Source organism: Neodiprion pinetum, chromosome 7, assembly GCF_021155775.2.
Source record: "Neodiprion pinetum isolate iyNeoPine1 chromosome 7, iyNeoPine1.2, whole genome shotgun sequence".
NCBI classification, from domain to species: Eukaryota; Metazoa; Arthropoda; class Insecta; order Hymenoptera; family Diprionidae; genus Neodiprion; species Neodiprion pinetum.
This window is the reverse complement of record NC_060238.1, coordinates 25,227,986-25,246,894: the sequence shown is the minus strand read 5'-3', so window position 1 is coordinate 25,246,894 and position 18,909 is coordinate 25,227,986. Positions and strand designations below refer to the sequence as shown.

The 18,909-nt window shown below is 42.9% G+C and overlaps 1 protein-coding gene across 2 annotated transcripts in view; it reads left to right on the top strand.

The window, feature by feature from the left end:
• Nucleotides 1-17,868, top strand: part of LOC124222669 (uncharacterized) — a 69,849-nt gene extending 51,981 nt beyond the window's left edge. For both annotated transcript variants that reach the window (XM_046633880.2, XM_069137864.1), the window contains 2 exons: nucleotides 7,167-7,270; nucleotides 14,723-17,868. In XM_046633880.2, coding sequence (XP_046489836.1) covers nucleotides 7,167-7,270; nucleotides 14,723-15,775 — 1,157 coding nt within the window. In that variant the 3' untranslated portion in view covers nucleotides 15,776-17,868. The remainder of the gene's footprint in view (nucleotides 1-7,166; nucleotides 7,271-14,722) is intronic.
• The last annotated feature ends 1,041 nt before the right edge of the window (nucleotides 17,869-18,909 follow it).

The following is an 18,909-nucleotide window of genomic DNA, read 5'->3' as shown; positions in this document are numbered from 1 at the left end:
CCAATTTTATCCCCTACGTTTGTATAGCTCTCAACGCTGTTTCACGCCTCGAAAATATTACAAGCGATGCCTTAACGCGTTAAAAGAAATTTCCGACGCCACACGGAAGTCCGATCGTGAAGCATGAAATCGGGATTTTACTCGATCTCGTAAAAAATCTGACCCGACAATTTTCAGACGAAATAATAACTCGTCGAGTTTTCATACTTTATATGCACATTGTATACGCAACTTCGTTTATTTATCGTATTATAAATAACGTGTTTATGCATCTTGCGCGTGTGTGCGTAGGTTTCTTTTCTCTCTTTTTTTTCTCACACACTTACGAGCTGGACAGTTATCTCTCTTCCATTCCAGCTTCACTACGTCCAGTTGATCGGAATTATGCTGCCTTGGCGGAGAATTCGTAACAAGACGAGGTTAAAATTTAAATATATAAAATAAGAATATATTATTTAAAAAAAAATACATTCGATCACCCAAGATATTTCTTTTTTCACGTCTCAATTTTAGCCAGCGGCTGATCCGCCTCCATTATCCCCTTTTTTCTCCTTCGGTGAATAAACTTTCACAGAGGGTTAGATTCGTCTGAATTTCGTTTCCATCCATCGTTTCAAAATCAATTTCACAGTCATCACGGCTGGCCGGAATCTCTTTCCGGTTTCCGTAACGATTAGCCAGGGGCGATTTCATCTTCGATACTTCGTCGGGGAAGATAATAAACGTCGATTCGTGTGCGGTCCTCTCTACTTGGGAGTTTGGTTTCACTCTGTTTCATTCCATTCTCTTCCGTTACGCCGCGCGTTATACCTTCGAATCCGAACACCCATGTCAGTATTTTGTCAGGGGTGTGTATTTTAGGCCATGGGCGATAAATCAAAAAAGTGGGTCACCAACTCGGATGGCGATAATTCAGAGTGAAGGATTCAACGCGGTTACGAAATTACATTCTCGATTCTCAACCCGTAAAATTCTCTTTCTTTATCTAGTTTGGCCCGTTCGTTGACCTCTTGGATACCGCAGGTGTACCAATGGTTTAATAAATTTTGTTCAAATCCACTTGCTCGATTATTCCAAGGAGGCACGGAAACGACACGATGCTATAAAAGAAACGCGAAATCCGATCTGTCGATCTTGTGTCCGAACAGAGAAAAGAGAAGGTAATAATCTCGGGTCGAGAATTCCTTGGCTCTATGATTTGAAATTTAAGGCGATCCATTTCTCACGAGTCGTTTCGACGGTTTACTTTTACCTGTAATAATTTTCGAAATCATTTAGGTAGGAATCACTCTACGATTTCTGCGGCGGTTTTGTTGCTCCGAAAGCTCGGCGGGTCTTTCGTCGCGGGGATGGGAAAAGAAAGAAAGAAAGAAAGAAAGAAATAAAGAAAGAAATAAAGAAGGAAGAGTCGAAGCTCGGGATGGACGGAGATGAGGGGGAATAGAGTCTGAACGACAACGGGGAGAGCCGATTCTATTTTCGAGCAAGAGAATGACGCTAAACTGGTGCTTTGCAGTGACATAACCACCCCGGGTTACTGGCCTGCTGGTTCCTCCGCAGTCCCCATCCTCTATCTATATATCCTCATTTTCGTCTAATAATAACAACAGTGAAGAGAGTCAGAGAAAGCCGAGTACAACACGTGAAGCTTTATCATCGCTGCAAAGTTCGTTTGACCGACGATCATGGAAGAAGAAGAAGAAGAAGGGAGAAGTGGAAGACGATAATCACGACGAAAAATTCAATCCCATCCGCAGCATACCGGCCTATTTTAGCAACTCATGATCGGTTGAACTCTCTTTTTCCTTCACTCTTTCTCTCTTTCTCTCTTTCTCTCTCTCTCTCTCTCTCTCTATCGCTGGTCTCATCGTCAGGTTCAAATGATCCCGACTTTATAAATAGGCTGCAAGTAGGTAACGGTTCAGCGCAAATCTGTCATCGGTTTGAGGAACCGCGTGGATCGCGCGTGACTTTGAAGCCAAGTCTGGACGCGAATCGTGGTCGTTTTTGCGCCGCGGCTCCCGATAATATTGATATAATTCTTTGACGAATCAGAGAACTTGCGCAAGTCGAAATATACCTCTTCCGTTTCCGGTCGAGTTGAGACTCAGATTGCTTCGTTTCTTTGTCGACGAGCCGACCGAACCTCTGCGAAACATCCTTGGGAACGTCGACTTATCCGAGGACTAAGACTGAGAGAGTCGGAGCGAGAGGGGAAAAAGGAACAAGGTTACGACCACTTTCAGAGGGGACGCAGCGAGTCACTGCAATCAGCGAAGATGCCTGACGAGGGTCTCGCATTAAACGTGATTATTGATTAATGCCGCATAGCCATGCGGTTGACGCAAAGACGCAAAGACGCAAAGTTCAAACTTTGGAACGTCGGCCTTGATCGTCTTCTCCGGATTTTTCGTCATCGTCGAAGTCGCCTCTTTCCGAGTCAAAGCTTAGCGCCTAAATTTCACCAAACCAAGGTACGTGGAAACCTACTTTGAAGGAAACTGAACCTAGAAATCCTGCGTTGGGTCCGATATTGCGTTAAAATCGAATCCACTTTTCTATCTTTGAGCTCCTTTAAAGTAGGCGTTAAATTTCTACACGATTTGACATGGAAATTTTAATTATACAAACACCGTACGTACCTACGCTTGGTATGTTTTTTATGCAGTTGTAAACTCGAGCGGCGCGTGATTTAACCGTCTCACAGATATGTCTGCGAACTATTTCGGTATCGTAGAGCGAATAATAGCCTTATTTTCGACTGAAAACCACACGACGAGACTCGCATCGCGATTTACACTTATTGTGTGCCATATTTCTGCCGTATTCGCGTATGGATGTTCAACCTACCTACGGTCGCAAAGTCGTGAGTTTTGACAGAGACGAGGCGTGACTCTCTGCACGTAGACTCTCTTTCGCCAGCTCCCGGATGGATCACGCGGCGTGTATCATCGCCGTATCTCTTTGACATCGTCTGTGTAACGGGTGTGTGCACAGGTATACGGACACACTATATGTATGCCCGTATATTTGCTTGCTCGACAAAATTGTACGCGTTACATACTCACGCAGCAAAGCGTTTAAACAAACTTTTTACCTTTGCCTCGACGCGGAAAAGAGAAGGTTTCAGGTTTCCCGCGTCTTCTGTACTGTCATATGCGTGCCAACTTTTTTATTTCTCATTCGCTGATATCGAATTTTTCGTTACGTTAGTCATTCTATCCTCTTTGAATACCTCGCACTTGTTCGTTTCACAATTTTTTAGGTTTCGTACGATGTAAATTTTTTTTCTTTTTTTCTTTTTTTCTTTTTTCTTCTTCTCTACCCGACACGCTGCGGGAAAAAAAAACCGCATACTTGTTGCGATAATATTACGTTACGTAATACTCCTAATATATTACAGGGACGTAATGAGTTACGGGAAAGTTTTACATAAAAGGGAAAGAGGTAAAAATCTCTGTGAGGATGTTCTAATCTAAGCTGTGGACGGAAAATCCGTCCGTATGACGTAAGTAGGTTTATAAGATTGCACAATTGCAGAATCAACTTTTCTTTTTGACCTTGACAATCGGTTTATCTGCATCCGTTGAGTTCAACGTTATATTATTATATTCACCACAACTGTGCATATGATGACTTTGAAATAGAAACCGCATCTTTCCGTGACTTATTGTACATGTATGGAAATATGTACAATTTATCTACCGTAAGAATATTCGTTCGGGATTTCTGTATTTAACGTTTAATGCTTCGGAACAAAAATCGCCTCTTTTTATTCCGTATAATGGTAGAAAAGTAGGTTCCATTTCAGTGAAATATCAGATAAAAATTGCCGAAATTTACCGATTTACCAAGTTTAGGATCAAAGTAGGGTATGTTTGTAATTGTAATTTACATCCGTATGATGATTTTTGTTCTCATCTCGTATTCTCCTGTCAAAGGACTATTAGGTATCTACAGCCCGTGCTCCTTTATTATTCAGATCCGTGTACAATAAGTTTTGAGGCATTGTTATTCAGTCTTGATTGAATTTTAGAGTCACCGCAGCCACGCCGCGAAGCTGTTTCATTTCTATATACGAAACTGTTTTAATATCTGATCTTGAGCAACGTGATTCTGATTAACAATTTGTTTATATTCCTTCTCGTCTAACAACGAGACGATTTTATCCAACGATCTCATCTCTCTCCCAGCGTATATATATATATATGTATATATATATATATAACACCGACTCTTGCTGCGCTCCTCGAACAAATCGTCTAATTGTAAGCCGGTAGGTACCACATACATGCATACGCGTAACAAGGATGCTCGAACTTTTTTTAGCCGGATCAAGTCCCGCTGCGTTCACAAATATCGTTCTAACCGGTCTGAGTGTCGAACTTGCCATTTATTTACAATACTTCTGCGACCGATTTGTCCAGTCTGAGATTGAGAAAGAAAGAAAAAGGATAGAAGTGAGAAGGCTACCGTAGCCGTAGCAATGCGAGAGAAATGATCATTCGGAGAACGGAAGCATCCGCGGACTTGATTAATTACACACGTATGTTTTGTTCCTTCTTTTTTCATTCTTTCTCCTCACGCATATTGTAACATTCGTCGAATCGAGAACCAGTTTAATATACGATATTCTCTTCTAGTTACCTCGATCGTTACCTCATCTCATAAATTTTCGCCAAAGAGGTTGCCCCACGTATGTGGTTAATCACTAATTAGCCGTCATTATTATCTTCGCCTCTTGAATTTACATTTTATTATCGATTCGTTTAGTAATTTTTATTCATTATTTCTCCTTGTCCTTCTCTTATTTAATCAAAAATTTATTCCACGTTAGTATAATAAGCGTTGAATTATTTTTCTCTCGTGCAAAAGATACGCCGAGACGGGATGTGACGATTACTTTTATGGCCAATGAATGTCGAAATCCGGTATAAAATTCCGGCTTTATTACAGCGTTATGCGTTCTTTGAGTGTTCAACAAGGTTTTACGGTCTCGCGACGGAAGGAAAAGTATCAAAGCTTATCGCATTGTATCGTGTTACTGGTTATTTACTATCACGTACCGCGGTTAAGGGAATTCATAGTTATCGCTGGTAATAAGCTTGGCCTTTGATCATTATCGTCTCTTACTTTCCCTCCTCTCGAGACTTCCTTTTGCAACTTCCTCGTTTAATCGCTTTCTGGATTATCGCGATTATCGAAAGATTTTCCCTGCCCCGGTTAACGTTTATAATCGGATCACGATCGATCAGCTGCAACGAGATATGCAGGAGTGATGAATATACGGTAAAGTGCGGGTAATTGCGGCGTGGAACGTTCAGCGCGAAATTCAACCTTCTTCTAATCTCACCGTGAAATCTAACCTCTCTTTCTCTCCTCGATCGACGACAGCAATCAATTACGATGCCAAACCTATAATTCCCGCTTGTGTATTATTTGCGAAAATTGCTGCGGTGGAAACGCGTGATCCTATATCGCGATTTGCTGGGATCCGAATTTAAGGTCGATGCCGATGTTGCCTGCGGATACCCGAGTCGAAATTTGACGCCTACATTTCAGAGTACCAAGGTTCGTGGAAATTTACTTTCAAGGAAACTCCAAGTCGTAATAATTTAAGTACCGAATCGTACTTTGACGCTCTCGGTTTGAGACGATTGAACCCATTTTCACGCTATTCCTCAAATTTCGGCCATTTTTCAAAGCAAAATTAAACGTCTCAGCTTCGCGGATTTTCTTCTCCTTGGATTTACTCGCCTCTCGACCACATTCACTCCTCACCCACGACAGGCGCATGTGCGGTGTAACTGCGTGACGTACGGGGTGTTTGAAATTTATCTCGACTCAATTAGTGCGCCGGGTCGAGGCTGCGGCGGTTCGTTAGCTCTGTTAACCCTAAACGCGCTTTAGAGATCGTTACTCTAGAGTCTCGTTGTGGTCCAGAGCTAGTTTGTTCGTTACATACCGACGGCGGATGGATAGATCCTGCTTTGTTTTTAAATTAAGTGGACTAAAGGAGCTCAGAGGTGGAGAAGAGCAAAGGTGGCGCAACTTCTGTCGGAAGGAGTTTCTATTATAGGTACACGTATACACGCCGGCTTCGGCGTTACGCGGCTACGACTTCAAACGTTGAACCGCTGCCGACGACGCGCCGGCGTCGACGTCCCATTCACAAAATTTCGTCACCGTGGTTCATCGATCATTTGATTTCCCGCATTTCTTCGGACCGGACTCTCATCAGGCTCGAGAGGCGCTCGGAGGTGGTCCGCACTCGTTTACTCGGTAGGAGAAGGAACGACGAAACGGAGCAAAAATGAAACGACACATCCGTCATCGGGGATCGAAAATCGGGCGGCTACGCCTTATACGTAAAATTCACGCCGCGTATTTCACCGCCTTCCAAACTTCGCCCGGAGAAGATGATTATACAACAACGTCGTTTGTCAAATTTTCTCCGCAGTCGTCACGCGTCCATGAGAGATTTTTAGACACGTTGAAAGATGCAAGTCGCGAGTGTAGGAAGAGGAGGAGAAACAACGATCCGTGGCCCGGGGAACAAATTGTCACAGTGGGGATGTGAACTACAATGTATTTTAACATCGTTTTCGTCTTACACTTTTATTCCCCTCCTCATCCTACTTCTCCTCTCTTCGTATTCTTCTTCTTCTTATTCTCATTCTACTCGTCTTGGGTGTGCCCACGTCGTAGTTTTATTCCCCTTGGTGGATATATTTTCCCTCGAGATAGAATAAGAAGAAGGCCAAGACGAAGGCGAAGTCGAAGTCGAAGAAGAAGAAGAAGAAGTGCCGCGACGAATAACCGTAGAGCTCGGAGCGTCTCTAATAGCGGTTAGTGGCGCATATACCGAGGACCGGGTAAGGAGATGCTAATGTTATTCAGCCTTGAGATTTAAAAAAATTGTCGGTGGAGTTAATTTTTGAGATCTAATCACAGATAAGGAAGGTGCATCGACGAACGGCTCTCCGTTTCTCTCTCTCTCCTCTCTCTCTCTCTTCCGGAGATCACGGAGCGCGTGTAACAAGCCGCGGAATCGAGCCCACCGCAGGGTTATTTAAAAGCAGCTTCTCTCTACTCCTCGGAAACATCCAGCACCAACTGTTCCGTCATCTCGATGTTAATTGTCGTTTGTCTTTACTTGGTTACAGCCATACTTCAGAGGGCGTCGGTCGCCAAGGGACTCCTCAGAATTCAGGGAGTCGCCACGTGCTTGTTTCTCTGCATGGACTCCTGCGGCATTCTCTATGGATCGGTAAGCCCAACACTTTATTACACACCATCTTGTCTGGCCGTCCAAACTCCCGCACTTTTACGCAACACAACGAATCCTAGATTTCATCCTCGTCGCGGAACTGCAACGATCTTTCGATAATAATTAATCCTTTCGTCGACGCCGAATATCAAGAGTTTGAAATTCTCTACTACCAGGACTGTCGGACTTGACATATAAATATTTATTCACCGTACCGTCACTTTTATCGTACCTCGTCTTTTTCGTATTCCGTTCGCTATGCAAAAAGAAACACGCGGCTCTCTTCGTCTCGTGTTATGTGTATTTACGGTTGCTGTCCATCGAGATCGAGGATCAGAATCCGGGTGACAGATAAGATCATCCGCTTCTTCTTCTTCTTCTTCTTCTTTTTCTTCTTCGTCTTCTGTTCTCCGTCTTTGTCTCGCTATTTTGTTCCTTTCGTTCGTCTAGGAAAAAGAAACGCGACATTAACGGATGATTATCTTAAATACTTAATTTGTACGCCAAAGTTATAGTAGCTGCAGTTTCTCGGGCTCGCGTCTTCAAAGGCGGCGGTTTGTCGAGCAAACGGTCCCGCATAGGGAATTCCGGCACCGGAATCGTGGCTGTGCGGTATATCAACGAAACGGTGAAAAATTGCATATCTTTAAAAGGTCGAGATACCAGAGCAGATTAAACGCACCGAACTTCCTTAATTGACCCTCGTGCGCAGTGCCGAGAAGGACGTGGAACGGAGACGAGCTGATTATAATCCGAAAAACGGCGAGGCTCGATTTCTCTTCTCACAAATCGGCGATTAATATTAATCAGCCACGCTTCGGTGCAACGAAATGGAGGAGAAGAAGAAGAGGAGGAGGAGGAGGAGGAGGAGGAGGAGGAGGAGGAGGAGGAGGAGGAGGAGGAGGAGGAGGAGGAGGAGGAGGAGGAGGAGGAGGAGGAGGAGGAGGAGGAGGAGGGGGAGGGGGAGGGGGAGGGGGAGGGGGAGGGGGGGGAGGGGGAGGGGGAGGGGGAGGAGGAGGAGGAGGAGGAGGAGGAGGAGGAGGAGGAGGAGGAGGAGGAGGAGGAGGAGGAGGAGGAGGAGGAAAGAAAGGACAGATTGAATAATCCTCTTTTCCTTTTGGCGACAAGATATCCTCCTGGTAAAAGTCCCGGCTAATCGTATATGTAGACGATTCTCATCTACGGGACAAAGTCACGGTTGTTCACGGGTTGGTTTCCCGCTTTAATTGGCTGTCCAGCTATCGGTCCGCCTAACCTCTCATAAATAGAGCCGAGACCCTCTCTCTCTCTCTCTCGCTCTCTGAGGCTCCTTTGGGCTCGGAAGGATCCTCTTGACGTCTTCCTTTATTTCGGGTGTGCAATTCATCCCAACTCAAACTTCAACCACCCGGTTACCCGAGTCGAAATTTAGCGCCTACTGTAAAGGAGCTCCTACGTAGGACTTCAAGGTAGTAAAGTCGGTTCTGTTTTAATGCAATACAAGGCCCGACTTTGACGATAAAAATGTCCGAAATTTACCGATTCACCAAGCTTAGGATCAAAGTAGAGTATGTTTGGGACCTCCTTTAACCTCCGGAGGTTGGGTTAAACCTGGTTGCTTGAAACGAACCGCGGTAGGCGCTAAAGTTCGACTCGGGTAGAGAGTCCGGCTCACGGTGAGTCGCGAAGCGACGAACAAACTCGGGGACGGTTGTTCATTGGCATGTGAAGCACCTCCTCGTGGGTACCTACGTGGAAAAACCGAGAGCGAGCGAGAGGTAACTTAAACCGATGACACCGACACAAATATTATGATGCATGGATCGTTGCGCTTGGCCTTTGGCCGTATACTAGCTCCCTAACTACGGTGGGCGGAATCGGAATGCCCCTAAATAATCCTCACTGCTGCAAGGACGGGCCACAGATCCTGACGACCGGAGACCCCAACCATTTTTCTTGGGTTCTCAAACGTTTTTTTTTTGGTACCCTTCAAGTCCATGTTCCGTAGTCGGAAGAGGATCCTCGCAATCAATTCACGGCTGCGGAGATTCGGTTAAATTTTTCCCGCTGCGTATTTGCGAAGCATTGGAAATTAAGAACACCCGATCGTCTATCGTCTTGGGTGAAAATGCAAGGAATTCAAATCTCCCGCGACGGTGTGACAAACCGGCCAAGAACCACTGAGGATATAACCGATGAAGCTTAGTGCAGCGTCTTCATTTCGGGATGAAATAATATCCCAGAAAACGCGCGAAGGGGAAAAAAAAACGGAAAAAAAAAGATAAAAAAAAACTCGATATATTGTCCCGTTGAATCGGATTTTTATCGTTGCCCGTCGTGCAAGTCCGTGTTGTGAAGATGATGGAAAGAGAAGAAAAAAGCGGCAAATCCAAAAGCTCGTATAATCGTCTAGTTTCTTTTTATCTCTTATTTTCGTTTTCTTTATTTTTTCATCTTTTACTCTCCTTCCCGGGACTTGGATGAGAAAAAAAAAAAACAAAAAAAAAAAAAAAAACAACGTTTGGAAAATTCTCAACTCCGAGTACCTCGGAGTAATTCGAAGTCGTCGCTTATTCGAAGACGAACTAGCTGACAAACTTGAGGTGGCGGACGGAAATAGATCGTCAAAGCACACCGGCGAGCGATCTGCGTCCGGGATAATTCTGAAATTTTTGCGTCCTCCCTTTTTCTCCCAATTGTTTTTTATGTTTTTTTTTTTTTTTTTTTTGCTCCGTTACGCCTCGTCTCTGGACCGTCGGCATCTTTCGGACTGTATAATAATGCGCGGTAACGAGGTTCGGCTTCGACGTTATACCGTTAAAATTTGTTCGCATACGAGCCAAAAGTTTTACGAGCCGTTCTTTTATCGCGCCTCTTGTTACGCCCGAGCACTTCCCTTTTGCACCGTCAAAATTTACAACGGTCCTACGAAGCGCCGACGAGTTTATTGCAACACGTTTGATCCATCATCGTTTGTACGAGAGTAAATCGCGTGATCGGATCACCTCGGTTATTGCGTTATTTATCGGTAATTATCACGCGACGTCGATGCGGTGAAATCGGGGTTTCGCCACGCGATTTTTATTTTTTTTTTGTACTCTCACGCATGACGAAAGAAGAAGAAGAAGAAGAAGTAACTCGGGGTGTTCGACCGGTTTCGTCGCTATTTCAGTGTACTCGGGCATTTCATTCCGCGGTTTGGGGACGGAGCTATAAACGTGTAAGTCGTCAGGTATATTGGCACCGACGGACATTCCTAGGTCGCTGCATATAGATGCGCGAACACTGCAGGCTCTCCGAGCTGAAATTCAGCGCTTACGTTTGACCCTACCAAGGTTCGTGCGAACCTACTTTCAAGGAAACTGAATCTAGAAATCCTACGTTGACCCTCTAAGTCATAAAAATTAAAGTACCAAATCCTACTTTGAATTTTCACGCTATTCGATCTGCAGCTCCTCGTATATGGATATATTATGACAGCGACATTCGAGCGTTCACGATTAATAATCCAAGGGCTGTTTCGACGTGATTTCGATAAAATTTTAAAATTAAATGTCGCATTTCAACCGTATTCATTCAACGTTCTTGCGAATACAAGTCGCGGTTTTTAACTCCTTGGAATTCTCACTCAAAAAGTCGCCGGTTATGTGATTTGAATATCCAAAAACTCACCGGTCGTATTCTTTCCGTCGGCGATATTTCTTGTCTTTTACGAAACTTTGGTAACGAAGAGAACAGCGAGAAGAAGGGTAAGTCATTTCTCACATCTCGCTGAAAAGAACTCTCAGAATTCGGTGCAGGAATATTCGGCTTTGTTTGCCTGCGCTCAGACGTCGAATACCCAAATTACACGTGAGAAGAAACACGTTCGCTTCATTTTTTGCCACATGCTCGACTCGCGCTCTTGTGAACAATTTCTTAACGGAGATTTTCTGACGGTTTTATGGTCGCTTATTAGCGTAGGAACGCACATTTTTTCCAGATACTTGAAAAGCACCGTGCAAATTACGATCCTCTACGTTAATCAATAAGTATCGAATTGTCAAATGAGGTTTGCCGAAGTGAATTTCGGAATCTCGACATCCTAACGTCTTTGTTGCAGAAAATTTGTTCTCGATGTGATCTAATAATTTTTTGCGCAATATTTCGAATGCTTAAAAACTGTGTAAATCACACCTTTTATTTTTTAGTAAATTCTGTCGTCTAAAAATATGTTCGTTAACCACGCGATGTTGAAGTTCAGGTTTGAATTTGAAAGATCAAAATCGAACAATCTGCGATCTCTTTTACTATTCTTCATCCGTACAAGTGGTACTTTATTTATACATAAAGTGTCACTTAGAGAGGCTATTTACTCGTTGAAATGACGAACCGCTTTTGACCTGAAATCAGCTTGTAATCGTTTGGAATCGCTTGGCACCACTTCGAATTCGTTCGTAATGATTTCGAAACGGTTTGAAATAATTTTAAAATTGTTTTCAACTCCTTGAAATCAGTCTAAACCGATTTGCAATGATTTTGAAAGTGATTGAAACGACTTTGACCAGTTAGAAATCGTTTGTTTGTCACTTGATCTGTAAGTGAGAATGACCTCGACCTAGCATATCTGATTCATGATTCAAGTTCCTGCATTCGACGTTTAATTTTTTTTCCAAACCTCCGAGTATTATTGGCAAGCATTCTTACCACCCGTTTGATATAAATTTTGTGTATATTTGGACAACTTTTCAACATACTTAATTTACACAAGTTATAAGTTTTGGGGTCGCTGATTACGAATCTGAAATCGGATTTCAAAAATTCTAGTTGGCGAATCGAATCAGCGACTCCAAAAATCCGTGTATAAAGTCTTTGGCCGTATTCGATGAAATTTGATATTATCTTGCGCGATGTTGAATCAGCCATCTTGAATTTGTGAAATCCGATTTCAGATTCTTAATCAGCGACCCCAAAAATCGTGGAATATTATCTTGTTAGAAACTTAGACCAAGTCCAATAATCCACGACTCGAATGGCTAAACGTTACGCACGTAAGACATCTCTTATCGTTTGGCCGATTGGATCTACTTTGGCCGATCGAATGGACGATCGTCGTAGCGTAATCGTAATACGTACAAAACGTGAATTACGCGGACCTGCAGCAGCCGGGCAGTTACGAGTTAGGCGGTGCTGCGGCTCGAACGCAGGAAGACGTTCATTAGAGAATCCCCCCGGCTGGCTCGGAGATATATCGCAAGGGTGAAGGATTGGCCCACGCGGATCCATCGCCCGGTTCTTCCGCGGCGCGGAAATTTTATTCACTTTAAATTTAAAAGTGAGAGCGCACGAGGGAGGAGTGACTGACTTGACCTTTCGAGGCGCGGAACCTTTTCGCCGAAATTTAACTCCAGTCTCCTCTCTCTCTAGTCAGCCTTTCTTTACCGTGGATCGTAAATTTTCGACCTGTCAAAATAACCGACGTTTGTTGTTGTAACCCGGTCTCCGTTTCGAATGGTGCAGTTATTTTTTCATAGGATCGAAGATTTACCGCCGTTCTGTACGGACGAGGAATTCCCACAGGGTCATTGTCGGCGTAATTTAACATCGACGAAAATAACAGGTTGATATTCTCACTTTGTTGCAATACAATGTTTAAACTTTCGATCGGGAGCTAGAAACACTCGCGATCGATTCGGACGAACTTTGAGTAACCATTTTTTTTTCAAGAAATGAAACAAACACGTTTTCAAACTCCTCGACTTACAGACCGCGAGTGATTTTTGGTATCGTTAACGAACCGCGGGGAAAATTTAGTAACGAAAACTTATCCACGACTGGTTGTCGTTGGGAGGAATAAAAGGAGGAAAAAGAATAAGAACAAGCATCGCAAGCATGAGTTAGTGAAACGTCTCGCTTTGACTCCCCCGCCCGGGTTTGAGGCTCGTTAAAGGACCGAAACGACGCGAGATAAATCTCGAGATCTCAGATCGGACTTTGATAATTTCGAACAACGTTATAATAGGACAAGTTTTATTGGCGCCTCCAGCGTAATGATTAACGGGAGAGTTTCTGGGCTCGGTTGTGACGCGTATAAATAGGTCAAGACCAAAGTCCTTCGCTATCTTCGCCTTTTTCGTTCCTTCTTTCCCCGATATTCGCAAACGGTCCGGCGATATTTAACACTCGATGAAAAATAATTATCGCCTTCCGAATTCCATACCAACGACGGGGGGGGGGGGTTCGAATAAACGAGTTTCGAAACTCGGAATGGAACGGAGCTAATTTAGCACCGGCAATTATGTTCCTCGGTGTTATACGACTGCAGCATCCACCGGCCTTCTTCTCTCTCTCTCTCTCTCTCTCTCTCTCTCTCTCTCTCTTTACCTCACAGCTCTCTGCCCGCGTCGTCGTTTCTATATATAATCAAAGATTCTCTCGGACTGACTCACTCGACAGCGGGCGGCAAGCCCTTGCGGAAAAAGTACGTCCGGTCCCTAAGTCTGCCGGCTCTTCCGGATTCCGTAACGACGTTTATTCCTCACGCAGAGGCGTTTTTTTATTTTCATACTTTTCGCACCCTCTCGGAAGGGAGGAAATTATCGCCCATCGCTGCAGGTTTCTTCGATCATTCGATATCGACACCTTCGATGTACGCGTATTCAGTTTGGTACGTGATTTAAGAACTTTCCGAACCACTCGGGACTCGGCTGATGGATATCAAGGGTCCGTTGCCAATTATTTCCCATCCCTCTCTCACAGAGATTAATCCGTATACCTCCCACTGCGGCGATTCGACGAAGTCGCGTGAGCCTCTTTGATAATTCTCTGCACATCTCTTTGGCTAAAAGTTTAACCCGGTATCCTTCTTCTACCGGCTCAGGGTTTGTTGCACCTTTTAGAATTATCTCGTTATAACGTTTACGTACGTCGAGATTTTTATTCACGTTTCTTAAACCGGAGATCCGTTAATGGCAAGTTTCGTATTTGAAAAGGGAATGAAACTTTTAAAATACAAGATTCCGAAAATTCAAGCTACGACCGAGCAAAGTTCCAAAAATTCAAATATACTCGCACGGCGTGGACAACTCAACGAGTGGGTGTAAAAAATGGGAAAAACCGAAAATCAGAATCAGAATCAGATCGTGAAATTTCACCGAAAACAGAAAATCTCGGATCATTCGGAATTTCGACGTTTCATATTTGAAAATTTTCTCACCATAGGACTTTCGTAAGTTTGGACCATCCGAAACTCCGACGTTTCGTCAAAGTTTGATATCTTCGTTTCGAGTCGGTCGAAACTCTGTCCCGTCCAAAGTCGTCGAATCGACTCGGAGGCACGAGTCACGGTACAAAGACGAGAAGCACGTATCGGAATTGGAATAACCGTCCGACGAGACCCTCGCGATCGAATCCACCTTGCTTTTCCTTTCCGGCCGACCATCAATTAGCACACTGACATGATGACCCTTCGCTGTTTGTTTTTCAAAATTCCAGCGCGACTACACGGAGGACTGTGTATTCAACGAGACCCTGGAGCATCACAACTACAACACGTACAGCTCGGTGCGTTGGTCCACGGCTCGCAAGACTCTCTACCTCGGTATGAAGCAGGACGGGCAGCCGCGAAAGGTCCAGACAAAGGGGCACGATTCGCTGGGTCGTCTTTCGATGTACGCCAAGGTTCTGACGTCAGCGGTACCGCAGGACCGAGTCGAGGCTTTGCAGACGCGTTTGCTCGGCGCTCGCCACAGCGTGCGGCATCATCATCACGGCAGGCAAAAATCCATCTGCCCTGTGTCGAACGTCCCTCAGGAACGCGACGGACGGGACAAGTTCCGGTGCCGTAAAAGAAAGAAGCGGAAGAAGCGTCGACGACGTTGTCGGGCCGGCGAGTCGCCCTTGACCGACAATTGCGACGCCCGGGAACCCGGCGTCGAAACGCAGTCGAAACGATCCTGCGAGGGCGCCGCCGTCGAGGAGGCTTGCAGGCGAGAGGCGCTCGAGGCTCCCTCGAAGAAACGGAAGTCGCGGATGGGGGAGCAAACCGGGCCGAAAAAACCGAGGCGCAAAAAGAACGCGGGACCGTCTATGGGCCCGAAGAGAAACGGTGGGATTTCCGGTAGGCGGAAGCCCGCCTCGAGGACTACCCGGACTCTGGGATCCTCCCCGGCGATGACGTCGCCGTTGTCCCGGCTCAGGCTCGCACCCTCGACCGAGTCCTCGGCCGAAATTCTCCGACCACCGAAACCCGCGGCAGCCTCCCTTTCCGCCGTTTCCGTTGCCGCTACCAGCCTCGCCTCGACCCTGACGCTCACCCTGACCTCCACCACCGCCACAGCCCTCGGAATAGCCGGCGTCGATGACGCGATCAAGTCGGAGGAGATCGGGGACTCGGATTATATAAAGACCGAGACCCTCGTCGACGGGAACGGGTTCGAGGACGAGGATGCGGAGGACGAGGAGCGCGAGGAAGACGAGGAGAAACCCGGGAGGGGGGACGTTTTTGAAAAAACGGAATCAGAGAGTACGGAGAGACTGGCGATGTGAGATATTTTCAGACTGCTGCTCCTTGTTCTTTTTTTCACTCTCTCTCTCTCTCTTTTTTATTCGAGACTATTGGATAATTAGGTACACCGTACTGCGATATGTCGTTTCTTTCGTCGATTACCTTTATTTTCTTTTTTCTTCCTTCTCTCATTCGATCGTTTTTTATAAGATGGTGATGTATCGTTAGGTACCATTACTCTATATAATATATCTACATGGTATTTTTGCAAATGTCGCCAAAACGTGTTATACACGTTTTCGTCCTGTATCCCCAGTGCGATTTAACTATAAATATATCGTTGCACGATGATTATCGATGCGTAACGTGTGGGTACGTATTTATAATATCTTTATATTGTACGATATGATACTTATTTTATATATATATATATATATTTGTGACGAAGCTCTTTATACCTGGATCATCATGATAATAGTAATAATTATACGACGAATTGTAACGGTCAAGGAAAGAAAGAAGAAAAAAAAAAAAAAGATCTTACAATAATAAGAAACCAGTGTCGAAACATGCGGTAATAAATTATAAAAAGCGTATCAGATTATTATTTGAGTATTGTTATACGATCTATATTTTTTGTTTCTTTTTTTTTTTTTCTATCTGATAAACGGCTCTCAAGTCGATGAGAGAGATGCAAGTGCGCTTCGCAGAGACAATAATGCCAAAACGAATCTATAGTGATATGATCATTTTCATTATTCATCCAAGATTTCAACACTCACATTTATTGTAATACACACTTACACATATTATATATTTAACACGATCGCGCCTACGTTACGGTCTCTTTACAATTCGTCCGATCCGTTATCTTTACGTCTGTATTAATGAAATTGCAGTATACGCGTGCTGGAATTAGTTTTTAGCCACGAAAGTGATGATGAAAAATTGTCGAAGAAAATAGAAGGGGGAAAATTTTACTCGTTCTATCGTTGCGTTGTTATTGAAATATGATTGTTTTCTGATTTTTGAAACGATCCTAACGTACGGTGCGTCATAATTAATTATACAATGTACATTTGAAAACGACAATATTCACGCATACGTATACATACCTATTCATTCGCCATAAAGTATGTCTAGTGTAATAATAAATAATAATATTATTAATAATAATAATAATAATAATAATAATAATAACGTCTTAGTAAACGGCTAGAAGAATAATTAATTAAAAAAAAAAAAAATAAACGAATAAATAACAAGTCGAGAAACAAATTCTAATTGCGAAATATCGACGATGTAGCGGTAAGAATAGAAACAGAAAGAAAAATGAAGAAAAAAAAAAAAAAAAAAGAACCACTGCCTATTTATTTGTCTGTTTTTTAGTCTGTCTTATAACGTAAATAATACTATTATAATTGTATAATGTACGGTTAAACGACGAGTTGATATATACGTAAATTGTATAATCATCATCGTGCATAAAAAATTGCGGAAACGAATTCTTCACTTTTCTGCACACCTACCTATCTATATCATTATATTATTGTAATGATGAAATTTGTCGATTAGGAGGAGAAACGAATAGTTGAGTGAATCGATTGAATATTGAATAAATAAACTATCAATTAAAAGAATGAAGTATTTCCATTAGTTTCTAGTTTAGGGATACGTAGTATGAGAAACGAAACGATAGAAGAAAAAGAAGAGAAAACAATTTGGAAATAATAAAAAAATAAATTAGAAAAAAAAACAAAAAAACTCAAACCTGTCATTTCAACAATCCACGTCGCTTCGGCGAATTAGGTATATTATACGAAACAGATCGGGCCTCTTTTCAACTTGAACAGATTTTTATCGTCTTTGTATCGTATACTTTTGTGCAGAGGCAAAAAAGGATAGACAAACAAGATTTAAAAAAAAAAAAAAAACCAAAAAATCAACGACTCACGCGAATTACAGAACTTTATCTCTTGGTATAAATATTGAAACGCAAAACCGATCTGTATAATTTAACCGTTGTGTCACGGATCCAGGACCTTGATAATAATCTGAGAAAACATAGGTAGGTACATGTATGTTTAAAAAAAAAAAAAAAAAAAAAAAAAACATACCATCAACGAAATAACAACCTGCTAATTTGATGGCCTATTTATTGACGAAAAATATTAAGAAGAAACGGCGGCGGGGGGGGGGGGGGGGGGGAGAGAACAAGAAACGAAAAATGATGGAAGAAAAAAAGAAAATAAAAAAAAAAAAAATTCAACGATTACTATTTATTACAAACAATTCACCACATTCGTATACATATGTACGCATATGTATATAATGTACACGTGTGAATGAATATACATATATCATATATATATATATTATGAAATAAAAATTATGTTCACATTTCGTACCTATGTATGTATAACGTCAAATGAATCGACTCGCATGTTTGTGTGACTGTGTGTGCGCGTGCGTGTAGAATGATTAATTAATAAACAATGTTTGTGTATCAAAGTTTTAAGTACACGTGCGTGCGTGTGTGTAAAAATTATCAAGCCGTACTTTTGAAGTTACACTTACAAAGTAATGAAATTTCTTAATAATCTCTCGTCGCAATTGAAGAGTTTGTAAACAGATTTTAAATTATCGTTATAAACGAATGAGGCGGGAGGGAAAAGAAAAAGGAAGAGGAAAAAAAAAAAAAAGAAACCACGAAACCGCGTCACAATAATCAATTAGTCCGTCGTATTTCTGGCACTGTTTCTCCTCTCGTAAATTTCCACTGTATTACAACTCTCGACCGGGTCGGTTCGGCTCGTAGTATTTAATCATAAGTTAATATCTATAGTAAAATATTGTTTGCCACCGCGTGAATGATATAATATGCGTAAATGTGTTTGTATATGTATGTATATGCGGGAATGTGTTTAACTAGTTGATAAAAGACAACCGTCATGTATTAGTGCGCGTAGACGGTACTGTTTAAGAAGCTGCGAAAAAATAATCCGGATAAAAAGAATCGATAAGAAAGAAGAAGGAACAAGAAAAAAAAAGCAAGAAAGAAAACGCAGATCGGAAAACAAATATGCAACAAAATTGTGAACACAGAAATCAGTCGCGAATGTTTTTTTTTTTTTTGTCGTGTTATTGCGATTTTGGTTAAATTATTCCTTGACCT